This window comes from Paramisgurnus dabryanus, chromosome 4, assembly GCF_030506205.2.
Source record: "Paramisgurnus dabryanus chromosome 4, PD_genome_1.1, whole genome shotgun sequence".
Taxonomy (NCBI): domain Eukaryota; kingdom Metazoa; phylum Chordata; class Actinopteri; order Cypriniformes; family Cobitidae; genus Paramisgurnus; species Paramisgurnus dabryanus.
This window is the reverse complement of record NC_133340.1, coordinates 40,670,385-40,684,646: the sequence shown is the minus strand read 5'-3', so window position 1 is coordinate 40,684,646 and position 14,262 is coordinate 40,670,385. Positions and strand designations below refer to the sequence as shown.

The 14,262-nt window shown below is 37.9% G+C and overlaps 1 protein-coding gene across 1 annotated transcript in view; it reads right to left on the bottom strand.

Moving 5' to 3' along the window:
• Window positions 1–14,262, bottom strand: part of ecpas (Ecm29 proteasome adaptor and scaffold) — a 28,143-nt gene that overhangs the window by 6,438 nt on the left and 7,443 nt on the right. The window contains exons 11-41 of the mRNA XM_065254601.2: window positions 13,828–13,903; window positions 13,688–13,737; window positions 13,515–13,581; window positions 13,302–13,424; window positions 13,042–13,145; window positions 12,831–12,954; window positions 12,668–12,748; window positions 12,360–12,579; window positions 11,862–11,953; window positions 11,615–11,749; window positions 11,242–11,383; window positions 10,985–11,157; window positions 10,665–10,766; window positions 7,718–7,841; window positions 7,244–7,389; window positions 5,886–5,940; window positions 5,685–5,799; window positions 5,137–5,205; window positions 4,927–5,044; window positions 4,659–4,826; window positions 3,636–3,715; window positions 3,438–3,543; window positions 3,273–3,320; window positions 3,062–3,180; window positions 1,819–1,969; window positions 1,642–1,707; window positions 1,448–1,537; window positions 1,308–1,374; window positions 1,115–1,206; window positions 620–686; window positions 203–394 (exon numbers count right to left, since the gene is read on the bottom strand). Coding sequence (XP_065110673.1) covers window positions 203–394; window positions 620–686; window positions 1,115–1,206; window positions 1,308–1,374; window positions 1,448–1,537; window positions 1,642–1,707; window positions 1,819–1,969; window positions 3,062–3,180; window positions 3,273–3,320; window positions 3,438–3,543; window positions 3,636–3,715; window positions 4,659–4,826; window positions 4,927–5,044; window positions 5,137–5,205; window positions 5,685–5,799; window positions 5,886–5,940; window positions 7,244–7,389; window positions 7,718–7,841; window positions 10,665–10,766; window positions 10,985–11,157; window positions 11,242–11,383; window positions 11,615–11,749; window positions 11,862–11,953; window positions 12,360–12,579; window positions 12,668–12,748; window positions 12,831–12,954; window positions 13,042–13,145; window positions 13,302–13,424; window positions 13,515–13,581; window positions 13,688–13,737; window positions 13,828–13,903 — 3,362 coding nt within the window. The remainder of the gene's footprint in view (window positions 1–202; window positions 395–619; window positions 687–1,114; window positions 1,207–1,307; window positions 1,375–1,447; window positions 1,538–1,641; window positions 1,708–1,818; window positions 1,970–3,061; window positions 3,181–3,272; window positions 3,321–3,437; window positions 3,544–3,635; window positions 3,716–4,658; window positions 4,827–4,926; window positions 5,045–5,136; window positions 5,206–5,684; window positions 5,800–5,885; window positions 5,941–7,243; window positions 7,390–7,717; window positions 7,842–10,664; window positions 10,767–10,984; window positions 11,158–11,241; window positions 11,384–11,614; window positions 11,750–11,861; window positions 11,954–12,359; window positions 12,580–12,667; window positions 12,749–12,830; window positions 12,955–13,041; window positions 13,146–13,301; window positions 13,425–13,514; window positions 13,582–13,687; window positions 13,738–13,827; window positions 13,904–14,262) is intronic.

Sequence of the window (14,262 nt, the reverse complement as noted above, 5' to 3'; positions counted from 1 at the left end):
AATTTTTTTCTTGTTGCTTAACATAGTGTTTATAGTAAGAAAGTTCAGGAAAGACCTGCCAACATGTAAGGTGACATCAGCATAATGGCATTCGATTATAGATTATATTTCACAAAATTCTTTACACCTCCACTTGGATTTTGCAAAGAAATTTCGGACCCTTTAAAACAAAGATTGTGGCTTATACTGTATGTTAACACACCCGGTACGTGTTCCTGCCAGACCTCTGCCCACAAATTGGCCTCGGCACTCTCTCCTTTCTCCTCCTCGGGCTCCTGGTGCATTCCCAAAAACGCAAGCGGCAAAGCCACTCCTGCATGATCCTTTAACACATCAGGACTGTAGTGACTGATGGCATGAGTCACCAAACAGCATGAGGATTTGTACAGCGCCTCTGAGAGACACAGAAACACAAAAGCAGAAAGAAATTTGATTTATTAAAGTTTACTTAAAAATAATACACAAACATGAATTATCTCACTCCAAACTAAATACTTTTCATGCATCACAAGTGCATTTTTTTTAAATGTATGTGCCCTTATAATAAAATCAATATAAGGTGACCATGCACCTGTCAAGCTGCAAAAAACCTCCACAAAAATTCTTAAAATCCTCATACCTTCTTTCTCCAGGTACCAGGTGTTCAATTTCTGCAGGAGCTTCTCCACATTGCTGTCTTTGGCTGTCTAATGAAGAAAACACACAGTTCTAACAGCTGTTTTGGGACCAGCATTTAGCTTGAAATATGCATTTAAGTGTACTACAGTAACGTTGACCAATAGGCTTTATGCCCAGCTGAACTACTTCCTGAACTTCAGCCTGCTCCTTGTTTCCTGTCTGCCATTATTGGACAAACTGATTAATCCAGGTGTGCCTGACCTCAGTAGTCACAAACAAACTGATTAATCCAGGTGTGCCTGACCTCAGTAGTCACAAACAAACTGATTAATCCAGGTGTGCCTGACCTCAGTAGTCACAGCAACAATAATCAGACATACCTGGATTAATCAGTTTGTCCAATAATGGCAGACAGGAAACAAGGAGCTGGCTGAAGTTCAGGAAGTAGTGCAGCTGGGCATAAAGCCTATTTTATACATGAATGAAGTTTTCATACCCTAACCAGATGTCCAATGGCAAAGGCAAATGACTTCTGAATGACACTGCTGCGGTCATTGATCCCACTCAAGAGTGCACTCATTAGTTTAGCTAGATGTAAAAAAAAGCCCAAACACACACAAGATTAAGACTTTCATAACCAAAATTACATTATAGCTTTTTTGATCTGTTAGTCTGTGTGCGTGTGTTACCTGAATATGGCGTGAGATCTTGTGGGCACTGCACTGTCAATGACACAATCACGCTGGCACATCCACCCTAAAACAGTGCACAATAGCATTAATAATATTACGCATGTGTATGCGATAGATGTATGGGGTGAAGCGTGTACCTTTGTTCCGAGGCCAACTCCACTTTTTAATAGCTCGCAGAGTTTGGGAACGAGCTCTCCTAACACAGACACATCTAAGTGCTGCAGACACTAAAACACAAAGGGTATATGTTCAGCACACATCATATAAATTATGTCAAAATGCATGATGTGTATATATTTAGGGACCCTTCATGATACATGCATGTACTTACCATATTAATAGTTTCCATCATGGGGGAAGACTTAGCTGCACTTAACCTGGCAGCATCCATGGCACTCTACAGCAGATGGAAAGGCAAGTTAGTAGATATAATAGGCTATATAACAGATAAAATGTTGAGATTGACTCTTTGGAGAGCAGACTAGCCAATCAAAGAGCTTCATCTCACCTTCTCTTGCTCTGTGGCTCTCAGACTGAGGTAGTTGAGCACCTGCGGTTCCAGCACGCTCAGGGCTTCCAGCAGAGCCGGGATGAGTCGAGGAGCGTGTGGCTTTAGACGACTGCCTGCTGTCTTACTGATCTTCACTAGAGTTTGGATACTAAAGCAAAGTGACATCCATATTATATACAAGTAAAATAAAGATAGATGCTCCCTTTCAAAAGCAGGTGAACAGCCTACATATATATATATATATCTTTCACTTCTTTATAGGGTTGTGATCTTTTTATTAAATCATGATTATTTACCTATTAAATGCAACCGGGAGAGTGCACTGATTTAATATATTCAACCTGAATGTGTGTGGTTAAAGGGACACTCCACTATTTTATAAATATGCTAACTTTCCAACTCCCCTAGGGTTAAACATTTGATTTTTACTAGGGCTGTCAAAAGATTAATCGCGATTAATCGCATCCAAAATAAAAGTTTGTGTTTACATAACATATGTGTGTGTACTGTGTATAATTATTATTTATATATAAAAACACACCCAATCATGTATATATTTAAGAAAAAATTGTTATATTTATATATAAAATATTTATATTTATATATAATATAAATTATAGAAATGTATATACAGTATTTAAAAGCAAATATTTCTTAAATATATACATGAATGTGTGTGTATTTATATATACATAATATTTATACACAGTACACACACATATGCTATGTAAACACAAACTTTTATGTTGGATGCGATTAATCACGATTAATCTTTTGACAGCCCTAATTTTTACCTTTTTGGAATCCATTCAGCTGAGCTCCGGATCTTTCCACCACTTTTAGCATAGCTTAGCATAATCCATTGAATCTGATTAGACCATTAGCATCACGCCTAAAAAAATAACCAAAGAGTTTCAATATTTTTCCTATTTAAAACTTGACTCTTCTGTAGTAATATAATTGCGCCTCCTGCAGCCATGTTATGGCAGCAAAGTCGAGAAGAGTCAAGTTTTAAAAAGGAAAAATATCGAAACTATTTGGTTATTTTTGAGCGTGATGCTAATGGTCTAATCAGATTCAATGGATTGTGCTAAGCTATGCTAAAAGTGGTTGCGCCAGACCCGGAGATCAGCTGAATGGATTCCAAAACGGTAAAAATCGAATATTTAACTCTAGGGGAGCTGGAAAATGAGCCTATTTTCAAATAAAGTGGAGTGTCCCTTTAAATGTGTGTTCGTACCTAAGAGATCGCACTTCAGACACATTGCTGACGATGCCTTTGTCCAGCAGAGTTGGCAATAACACAGCCACCGTCCTCTGGGCAGTGACACCTGTTGACTCGCACATGCGTACACACACCTATTGAAAGAACGAACATGCATTACACCGAACGAACCTGCAACAGCTCAGAGACTACAATATCAACCCTGTGATTCAGTTCTGCGACTCACTTTGCTGAGAGTCTTTAGAGTCAAATCGGCTGCCTTACGAACTGACTCCTACAACAAGGAAACAAGTTGAAGAAGTCAAATGAAAATAAGATGTATTTTAAGGCAAACGTGGATATTATGAGCTCAGCAAGCAGCAAACATACCACAGTCTTGTGCGTTTCTTACCTTTATGTCATCCAGAACCCGGAAAAGAATCTCCCAGATTTCTGATAGGCGGTCAATGATTTCATCCGCCTGCCTTCCACGGATCAGATCATTCAAGGCCAAGCAGCTAAAAAATAGATCGATATATATATATGTATATATGAAAGGCCCTGATGAATTTAAATGACACCATGATTAACTCCCATCTAGGCATGTTACCTTGACTCACGCACCCTCCACATGTTACTGGTGAGGTTGGATATGACATCCTGAAGAATTTCCTTAAAATACTTATCAACCTATAAAATAACAAAATATTCAGATGCATAGACTTGAAAATATCCCTTTTATATGTCATGCAACTGAATTCTTTTTAAAGGGATAGTTCAATCCAAAATGAACATTTTATTATAAACCAATTACTCCCATGTCATTCAAAATATTAATGCTGCGTTCACACCAGCCGCAGTAGAGGCATCAAGTGCAAGTGTTTCAATGTTAAGTCAATGTGAAGACGCATTGACGCGCGTCTGGAGGTCTCGCGGCGCGAATGAGGCGTTTAGTGGGGCACAGTAGACGCGATTCCGACTCGTTTGCGCACATTGAGCGTTGCCGCAGCAAACGCGCAAGTTGAAAAATTTGAACTTTGGCGGAAAAATGCCCCACGTTAACCAATCATTAGCTTGCTCTAGTAGTGACGTGATTATAGTAAGCGAGCGGAGTTGCAAAAGCCCCTCCCATGACGCGAATTTCCGTGTGAATATCACGATGACTAAAATTTCACGCATGAATGAGGCGAGTAAACTCAAACTGTTCAAGCGGCAAACTAGGTGCGGTAGACCAGATTTTGATGCCTCAAATGCGGCTAGTGTGAATCCACGGTAAGTCCGTATGGCCTTCAAAATACATTTTTAGATATTTTTCATGAAAACCGGGAGGTTTGTGACTGCTATTCAATAATCACTATTCAAGCCCAGAAAAGAATAAAAGTCATTGCCCCCCAAAAAAATCCATGTGCCATCAGTGGTTCATAAACGCGCCAACGAGGAAAACAATTTGTTGAAAAAAAATCTTTATTTTTGTTTTCTTTGCACACAAAAGTGTTTTTGTCAGTTTATAATATTCTGGTTGATCCATTAATGGCACTGTTTTGGCGATGTTTTCAACCTTTTTTTGGGGTAAGGGATGTATGATAAAATTTCATTTTGGAGTCAACTATCCCTTTAAGTAATAATCACTTACAATGGTTTTATCTGTAACAAGAGCATCCCAGATGCTTGTCATGGCCTGTCTGATGGCCAGGTTGGGGTCAAACTGGTATCTATAGAGGCGGGGAACCAGCTGAGATAGAAAAGGAGCCAGCTGCTCACCTGCCTTCGCTGCAATGATGTTAAAGCCAAATGCTGCCCCCTAAGTCCAGGAAGAGTAAATCATTTTTAAGGAAAATATGATATTTGTATTAGGGTTATCAAAACAAACTTCATTAACAGTAAGCAGACACATAACTTACCTTTCTGGAATTCCACATGGCATGGTGATTGGCGAGATTCATGAACTTATAAACAAGATCTGGTTGGTTCAGATCACTTGCCAGCGAACAAAGTTCCTTATAGGTGGAGAGCCCTTGCCTAACATGGTAAAAGATCAAAACAACGTAGCCTTAATTCCTTAATTTTTTAAACCCCCCCCCCCAAAAAATAGGTCAAGTAAAAAAACATACCCATCAGGCGCTTTCCCAAGAGCCTCCCCCTGGAAGACCTCAGTATCCTCTGAGACGTTATGTTTGGCTCTGAAAACAAAAACATTGCTTAGCGTCTGGAGCCGTAGGAAAGCTTATAGGGTATCAGACATTACTCGGACATACATTACTTATAAATGTTTAGCAGTGGTAAATTCAGCATACATTGGACTCTGCATAAAGTTTAACAGATTTCAACAAATTTGAAAGAACAGTAAGTCAAAACATCCTATACACCCCGGACCTCTTGTGTCAATGTTTATTAAATAATTTGTTGGTGACTGAAAGAATAAAACACACACAGACAGTGTTTTTGTTTAGCACTGACGTAAAATCCAACTTTGAGTATACCCCGGGCCAAAAACTGATAGGAACAACTCTGATGGGAAAAAGTGAATCAATAAAAACCTTATATTTCTGTCTACGAGTGATCAAAACCCAATGTAAAATAAACCACAGGATACACACACACAAAACATGCTTTCAAAGAGGCAGTGAATAACAGAAATAATAAATTGATTTACATGTACCTTTTACCAGTCATTAGAGTTTCCACGAGAGTTGAAACCAGTTCCTGTTGATCTTGCTCACCTCCTAGCTCGTAAACAAGCCCAAGTCCTTTAGATGCCACATCCTGGCTGAGTTCTACCAACACACACGAACCATCATTAAGACTTTTATCTGACCTTTGAGAGTGATATCATAAAGCAGCATTACAGTATGTGACTCACCATCCGGATCAGACAAGACGGAGATAAAGGCTGCCTGTATCTCTTTCAGATGAGACTACGATAGATGAAGAGAAGAAAAACTTTTTAGTTGAAGTGGATGTTTCTTAAAGGGGGGGTTCAACGGTATTTCATGCATTCTGACTTATTAACACAGTTTAAGAGTTGGGTTACTTATGCTAAACAAATGCAACGTGTCAAAAAAGCACTTCTTTTTATAGGCACTTCCCTCAGAAAACCACGCCCATCAATCAGCGGGAGAGCGAGAACCGAGGACACTAAGTTACAGGCATCACTTCAAGCGACAGGTTTGTTTCGTATCAAGACTCAACAATGGCACGAAAGAAGAAGTGTGTTTTTGAATGCAAGGAGAAGAAAGCCAGCATTATGGAAACAATGGATATAGTTTGTTTATCCGAGGTATCAGCTGAGTTTTGCGTGTGTTTGTTTAACGCTGGATTTTATTGAAAAGTCCCAACCGGGTCATGAGTTGATGTGGTAAGTGAAACTTTTGTGTTATGTTGGAAATAGGCACGTTAAAGGGATAGTTCGGCCAAAAATGATATTAAACCCATGATTCACTCACCCCCAAGCTGTCCGAGTTGCATATGTCCATCGTTTTTCAGACAAACACATTTTCGGATATTTTAGAAAATGTTTTAGATCTTTCAGTTGATTAAATGTAATGTTACGGGGTCCACGACCTTCAAGTCCAAAAAAGTGCGTCCATCCTTCACAAATTAAATCCAAACGGCTCCAGGATGATAAACAAAGGTCTTCTGAGGGTAATCCGTGCGGTGTTGTTGTAGAAATATATCCATATTTAAAACTTTATTAACGTAAATAAATACCTTCTGGTAGCGCCGCCATATTATATAATATACATATATAATCAACTGAAAGATCTAAAACATTTTCTAAAATATCCGAAAATGTGTTTGTCTGAAAAACGATAGACATATGCAACTCGGACAGCTTGGGGGTGAGTAAATCATGGGTTTACTATCATTTTTGGCCGAACTATCCTTTTAAGTGCATATTATATAAACGACATGAACATGTCGTGAATCATAAGTTATCCAGTCAGTGTTGTATAAAGTGTTGCATGACGCACTTCTCCCGCAGCTAGTAACTCCTCCTTTCGATTTTTTCCGTACGTTATCTGATTATCTGAGAATCAGAAAGCTGATCTGCCTTTTATAAATCTGATAAAACTCTTCGAAACGACTCTTCAGAGATATGAAGGATGTAATAGTACTCTGTAGGTACTCCAGCTTAACATCAGACACACAGAAACAGCTTGTGGTATGGGAGCTTTAATGTGTGTGAGATAGAAAGAGAATAAGCGATTGCTTGCTTACCTGTATTTCTTTGTGATGGCTTAGTTTTTTGACTAGAGAAAGCAGCCATATGCAGGCCGCCTGCCGAACGTGAGGGTTTGGACTGTTTATGTATTTAGACAAGACAGAGTTCAACAACCAGGGCACTACATCATTATTCTTCATATCTGAAAATGAGAGAGACAGGAAGAAACAAAAATGCACTTAAACGGCAAGTACAAATGCTTATCAAAATCTGAGGATTTCAAAAACAAGCATTCAATGCGGATTACAAATCAGACTAAAAGGGAAGTAGACTAAATGTAAATGGGAAGAGGACAGAGACAGAGATGTCCAAAGTGGAGCACAAGTAAGTATCAAATCATCAAAGTCTACCATCATGGAGAAATCAATTATCTAAATGCACTTTGAGGAAGTGAAGACCAATGAGATTTAAAAAGAAGGAAAAAATAAACACACAAGTGTCACAAAGTTCTCCGTCACAGATACACTCACTGTCAGGAGGGCAGTACTGATCTTCTGTGCACGTCCACGCATCACGGGCAGCTCCAGAGCAGCTTCCAAGAGCAGCATTAGTTAAAGCCTCTCCCACTGTAAACTGCAGCTCCACCTGCTTGGCCTGGAGGTAATGAAAGATAACAAATACATGAACAACAGAAAATCTTAAATGACAGTATTTGTCCATACGCTGGCAAAAACGAATTATACGTATTGCTTCTTTTGATCTACCAGCATAACAGCTGCAGGTAAGGCTAGTAGTAGTGGTTCTTGGGTCAAAATATCTGGTTAAATGAGATTTTACTGTTAATATAAAGTAGTGAGACAAATCAGATGTGTGTAGAAATATCAGATACTTTACAGAAGTAATATTTACTCAAGAGGTATAAAGGAAACATGCCAATGTTTTAAAGGACCAGTGTGTATTTGCAGCAGCATCTAGCAGTGAGACTCAGTCAGTGATGTTTTCGTCAACGATGACGATAACGAAATTATTTTTTTTATGACGATAACGCGACAATGACTAGCTAAAAATGTCTCTAAGGTGACGAAAACATGAGGAGACGCTTTCGAGTTTTCGTTGACGAGACGAATTGAAAATGATTATAAGTCTGACATTCACAATGCATGTCATTTCTGCCCATTTTGCGTGAAATCTGTCAGTTTTAGCTTAAAAGTATCAGCAAAGCTGCCGTTCCTATCGTTGTTTTTTGGTACGCCCACCACCCGGCTGCCACAATGCCGCACACGCGCACCAGATTTCACACAACAACAACACACCTGCAGCTGTGGCAAGTTCGAAGCACCGTGGCGGCGGTGACGCCAATAAACGGAAACGACGAGATGATTTATTGACATACTTTCAGTATAATCCATCAGAAAGAAAAACGGAATGCATATTGGGAGACGACGGTAAATTTGGCCACAAACTAGGTGGGAAGAATACCACCAATCTCAATCGGCACCTGAAGGCTCATCACACTAATATTTCTTAAAGGTAACGTTATCTAACAAGTCACGCTGTTAACATATCATATAGATTCAATTTGATTCAACAATCAGCTTGTGACACATTTCATGGTAAGCTTAAGGTTTTACATGTATCTACTGGTCACCTAAGCCCATTTCCAATACTGTTTGTGGTGTATTTAAATAACAAGTCAAGGCAGGTGTTTCTCAACTTTATAAGGGAGATCTTAGCGTAACACACAAACTGAACATGAGGGAATATCAGGCTCAACTTTTTGTTATGACATGCGCAGAAGGCACACCGACTAAAACAACGGCAAACCCTCAGGGACAACCTTAATGCACATTTTAATAGTATTAAATACACCACACTTTTTAACCTAAATTAATTTGTTAAAGACTACTTTTTTACTAAAATTGACTTAAACTTGACTAAAACCTTTTTGTATTTTCATCGACTAAAACTTGACTAAAACCTTTTTGTATTTTCATCGACTAAAACTTGACTAAAACCTTTTTGTATTTTCATCGACTAAAACTTGACTAAAACCTTTTTGTATTTTCATCGACTAAAACCTTTTTGTATTTTCATCGACTAAAACCTTTTTGTATTTTCATTGACTAAAACTTGACTAAAACCTTTTTGTATTTTCATCGACTAAAACTTGACTAAAACTTTTTTGTGTTTTCATCGACTAAAACTTGACTAAAACCTTTTTGTGTTTTCATCGACTAAAACCTTTTTGTGTTTTCATCGACTAAAACTTGACTAAAACCTTTTTGTATTTTCATCGACTAAAACTTGACTAAAACCTTTTTGTATTTTCATCGACTAAAACCTTTTTGTATTTTCATCGACTAAAACTTGACTAAAACCTTTTTGTATTTTCATTGACTAAAACCTTTTTGTATTTTCATTGACTAAAACTTGACTAAAACCTTTTTGTATTTTCATCGACTAAAACTTGACTAAAACCTTTTTGTATTTTCATCGACTAAAACTTGACTAAAACCTTTTTGTATTTTCATCGACTAAAACCTTTTTGTATTTTCATCGACTAAAACTTGACTAAAACCTTTTTGTATTTTCATTGACTAAAACCTTTTTGTATTTTCATTGACTAAAACTTGACTAAAACCTTTTTGTATTTTCATCGACTAAAACTTGACTAAAACCTTTTTGTATTTTCATCGACTAAAACTTGACTTAAACTTTTTTGTGTTTTCATCGACTAAAACTTGACTAAAACCTTTTTGTGTTTTCATCGACTAAAACCTTTTTGTGTTTTCATCGACTAAAACCTTTTTGTGTTTTCATCGACTAAAACCTTTTTGTGTTTTCATCGACTAAAACCTTTTTGTGTTTTCATCGACTAAAACCTTTTTGTGTTTTCGTCGACTAAAGTGACTAAAATGTGACTAAAACTAAAAAGCATTTTCGTCCAAAAGACTTAAACTAAAAGGGCTGCCAAAAACAGCACTGGACTCAGTCCACAGCTTACCCCGCCCTTTCAAAACACATACGATAGCCGCCACAGGATAAACACTTCGTTTAGGGCTACTGTAGAAATTTGGCGGCGCAAAATGACGACTTCAATGTAAGGGTACTTACGGTAACGGTGTATGTAGATAAATATGGATTATTTTAAGTAAGGTCGTTATACACCTCAGATAATATATATGTTATACTACATTTCTGTCAAGATATCCTCCTAAGTTGTTACACAATGCACGTTTAATATAATTTGTTAATATTTACATTAACCACCTTTATGTATTTATGCGTATTAGCTGCTAACAAATATTTATTTTTTTATTAAAATTTTACCTGTATGAGAATCAACAACTGAAATGTTTATGTTTCATGATGCTATGGTTGTATTTGCATCAGCATGTATAAATAACTATAACCACAGATCATCACAATAGGCCTTCCATTTAGTGACGTCATGCATTAACAATGTTTTAACATCACCTCTACTGAATCCAAAAGGCCCTGCAGGATTTTCTTCTGGTGTGGGAATTCTCCATCTCCCACCGGCAGGAACCCAAGAGTCTGGATGGCACGTTCTTTCATCTGACAACACAAGCCATAGCGAATCAGTACCATAAATCTCATTTCAACCACAGTGTGAAAATGTACATTTTGCATTTAATTATCTAGCAGACTCTTTTATCCAAAGCGACTTGCAAATGAAAATGCATCTAACATTATGAAAATATTATGAACTATGCAAAATCTTGTGTTAAAAACGTAATAAAATAATACGATCGTACTGCATTTTTGTGTTTTACCTTGCCAGTCTCTTTTCCCGAGGGGATTCGGGCAAGCAAATTATCCACAAGACTGAGTTTGCTGAAACCGTCTCCATCCGCTGGTATCAACAGCACGCTGTTTCGCCCGATCTCACCCAACGCTGTCACAGACGCGACAGTCAACAGTGGAGACTCGCTATTCAAAAGTGAACCTGAAGGACAACAATTATTTAATAATTAAGTAGCAATGTTTTTATTTCTGGGAAATTTATTTCTGTTTAAGAAAAGGCACCAACCAATGGTTTTGGTTGCTATGGAAATGAGTTCCTCATTTTCTTTAGGAGTGACTTCATTAGGTGTTAGGCTTCGCCTCTTATTTGTGTATCTGCCCACCATGTAGCCCAGAGCCAAGATGGCACCATGCTGAGTTTCAGGACTCTGAATAAAAAAAAGAGCAAAATTATAATGCATTATGATAAATATTTACTATTACTATTTTCTAATCAAACTGAATTTGTTGAAGCATTTAGATTTTCAAGAACTATTATTCAGTATTATTCCATCTTTAAAAAACTATGCACACCAAATTCATATGATCAACTGGAAAAATCTCATGTTCATAATACAAGAAATGGATTTTAAAAAATTCAATAAGGGATTGCAACATACATGATTGTCTTTAGATGTCTTGACCAGGTTTTGCACTGCACTTCTAAGTTCATTTCCAGACATAGACGAGATAACCACAGCGTACAGCTGAGCTGCCAACTCACGCATGTCCTCTTTGTTGGTGTTCATGAGACCCTGTTAAACAAACATGATTCATTTATATAATAAATAAATTCATACAGTCATAGTATAAAACAGAGGTCTATGACAGAAAAAGACTCCATTCCAGGAGATATCCGTGAATTACCTTTATCCAGTCGATTTTGTTGACAAACTTGGGTGCTAGTTTCTCCGGGCACACAGAGACCACTTCTAATAGACAGTACATCACTGGAATACCTGCATTAGAGAATCAAAGCACTATTATATCCTAAGTCACATACAAGCGTACACTAACACATTGTAGCATTTAAGCTTAAAGGAAGACACCACCGTTTTTCAATATTTGAAAAACGCTCTATACAAAACTTAAGTGTACGCATTGAAAAAAGATAGGTATATGTGTGTAAGTTGAGGTAAGAACATAGTAAAATATTGAAAAATGGTGGTGTTCCTTTAATTCATTTTTAAAGTATTCAACCTGTATTTGAAAGTAGTCATTTATGACAATTAATTTATTGTTGTTTTATTTGGAACTGCAATTTTTTAATCTGTTATAAGAATTTGCAGTGGTCCAGGAGAAACTTTACTAGTAGGTTGACCCTGTTTTTCACTGTCATTCAAAACCATGTCTAATCTCCCTCACCTCCTACAGCTGAGAGCAGCTGTTGCAGTAAGTCCATGTATATGTGAACTGGATTGGCCTCTCCTCCTTTAGGGGCAGAGGAAGGGGAAACTTCATTGGACAGCAACGACTGAACATAGCGTCCAATAAGAGGAGCGTCATCTTGCATGTCAATCAAGCTCTGAGAAGTTGGCATTGCTCCAGCGCTATTAGCCAGACACATTCGAAGATACAAAACAATCTAGGGAAGCAAAAATAAATTTTTATACTAGCACAAATAATTAAAAACAAAATACTTATTTTTAGGAAACCTTAAGCCAAGTAAGTACCTCTCCAAATGTGCCGGGATTAAAAGGTAGCGTGGAAGTACCAACTATGTATTTGGCAGGGGTCTTTAATCTCTGTGCAGCCTAACACACAAAACCAAAGTTAGTCACTATTCACATAAATGGTAGCGAATATTCCCAAAAATGACAAATCTAAAAACCACACCTTTTCCTGAATGTAGCTGACCATCTCTGGAAATGACGGCATGGGCCTTGCTCCTTCTTTCTCTGAACTCTTAGATGGGCGAGACCTTAGGGCACGATGGGCTTCTCCTGCCACCTCCTCCCGACTACAAACACAGCCCGTGTGATGTACCATACTTACAAAACTTAAATGAAACTTCAAAAAGCTATGGAAGCAGCATATGTATACTTACGGATCTCCTGCAGCCAGCAATAAGAGATATCTAGACGCTACATGATCTGGAGCAAACACTGTACTGGCAAACTTCATCGCTACCTGCCGCACCTGTACCTCCGGCTATAACAAAACCATATGCAGTACATAATGTTACATCCTGTAAATAACAATTATAGACTACCCTGACAAAATAACTCATATTTTATCATAAAGAGTCCTTTACTGAATCATCAATTAAGTGAATAAAAATGGTAATTAGAGATTTAATAAACTAACCTTTGAGATGTATGCAGCTACAAGTGCTTCCATGAGGTTTAGCAGAGCTCCCTGAAGGTTAGCATATGCTCCCACCATCATAGACAAGGCCTCCTGTATGGCCAGGCGCACATCAGCCTCCTCCTATTTTCATTGAGACGTTAGGTTAGAATTAAACCACCATCATGTAGCAATAACTACAGAATTACTGTATGAGACGATTATTAAACAAACCTTGCACATGGACTCAAAAAACTGCTGTACCAATGCAATGTCTTTTGTGAAAAGCTGAGGCATCCGACTACAACGAAGAGGAAAAAGGGGAAATTCACACATGCATAATCATTTTAATCAAATTTTTGTACTTTCAAAGTCTAAATAGTTTTAATTTTACAAAGTTGTATTACCTTGAAAGTTTTCCAACAGCTGAATATGCCATGCATAGTAGTTTAGGATCCTTAAAATAAAATAAAAATAAATAAAGGTTATTTTTACTGGACACTTATAATTTGACCGATGAAGTGAATTGTTCACCATGTGTTCCTACCTCTTTATATTCATTGATAAGTTTGGTAAGCCCATTCAGTAACATTAAACCCAATGGTTTGTTAGTATCAGGGCACCTGCAAATGAAAAGAAAAATGATGTTTACAAACATTATGGTTAAATGTGCACCAGTAACTACCAACCCAAAGACCACAATCCAATTACGGCGCATTCACATGGGGCGTCAGCGTTAATGCTTCCCATTCACTTTTAATGGGTGATGTCATGCGTTGCCGAACTGAATTGTAGATCTGTCGACGCCGCGTCAGTGCCGTTTCTCAACCTTTCAAGCGGCAACGCGTGCGTCAGCCAATCAGATCGCCTTATGCAAATAACCAAGACAGAGCCAGCCAATTACATTTATGGAACAATGGAGCATGTGTAGCGGCCACTGTGATTGGCTGTTGGCCACGCTTCAGACAAGCCTTCTGTTTAG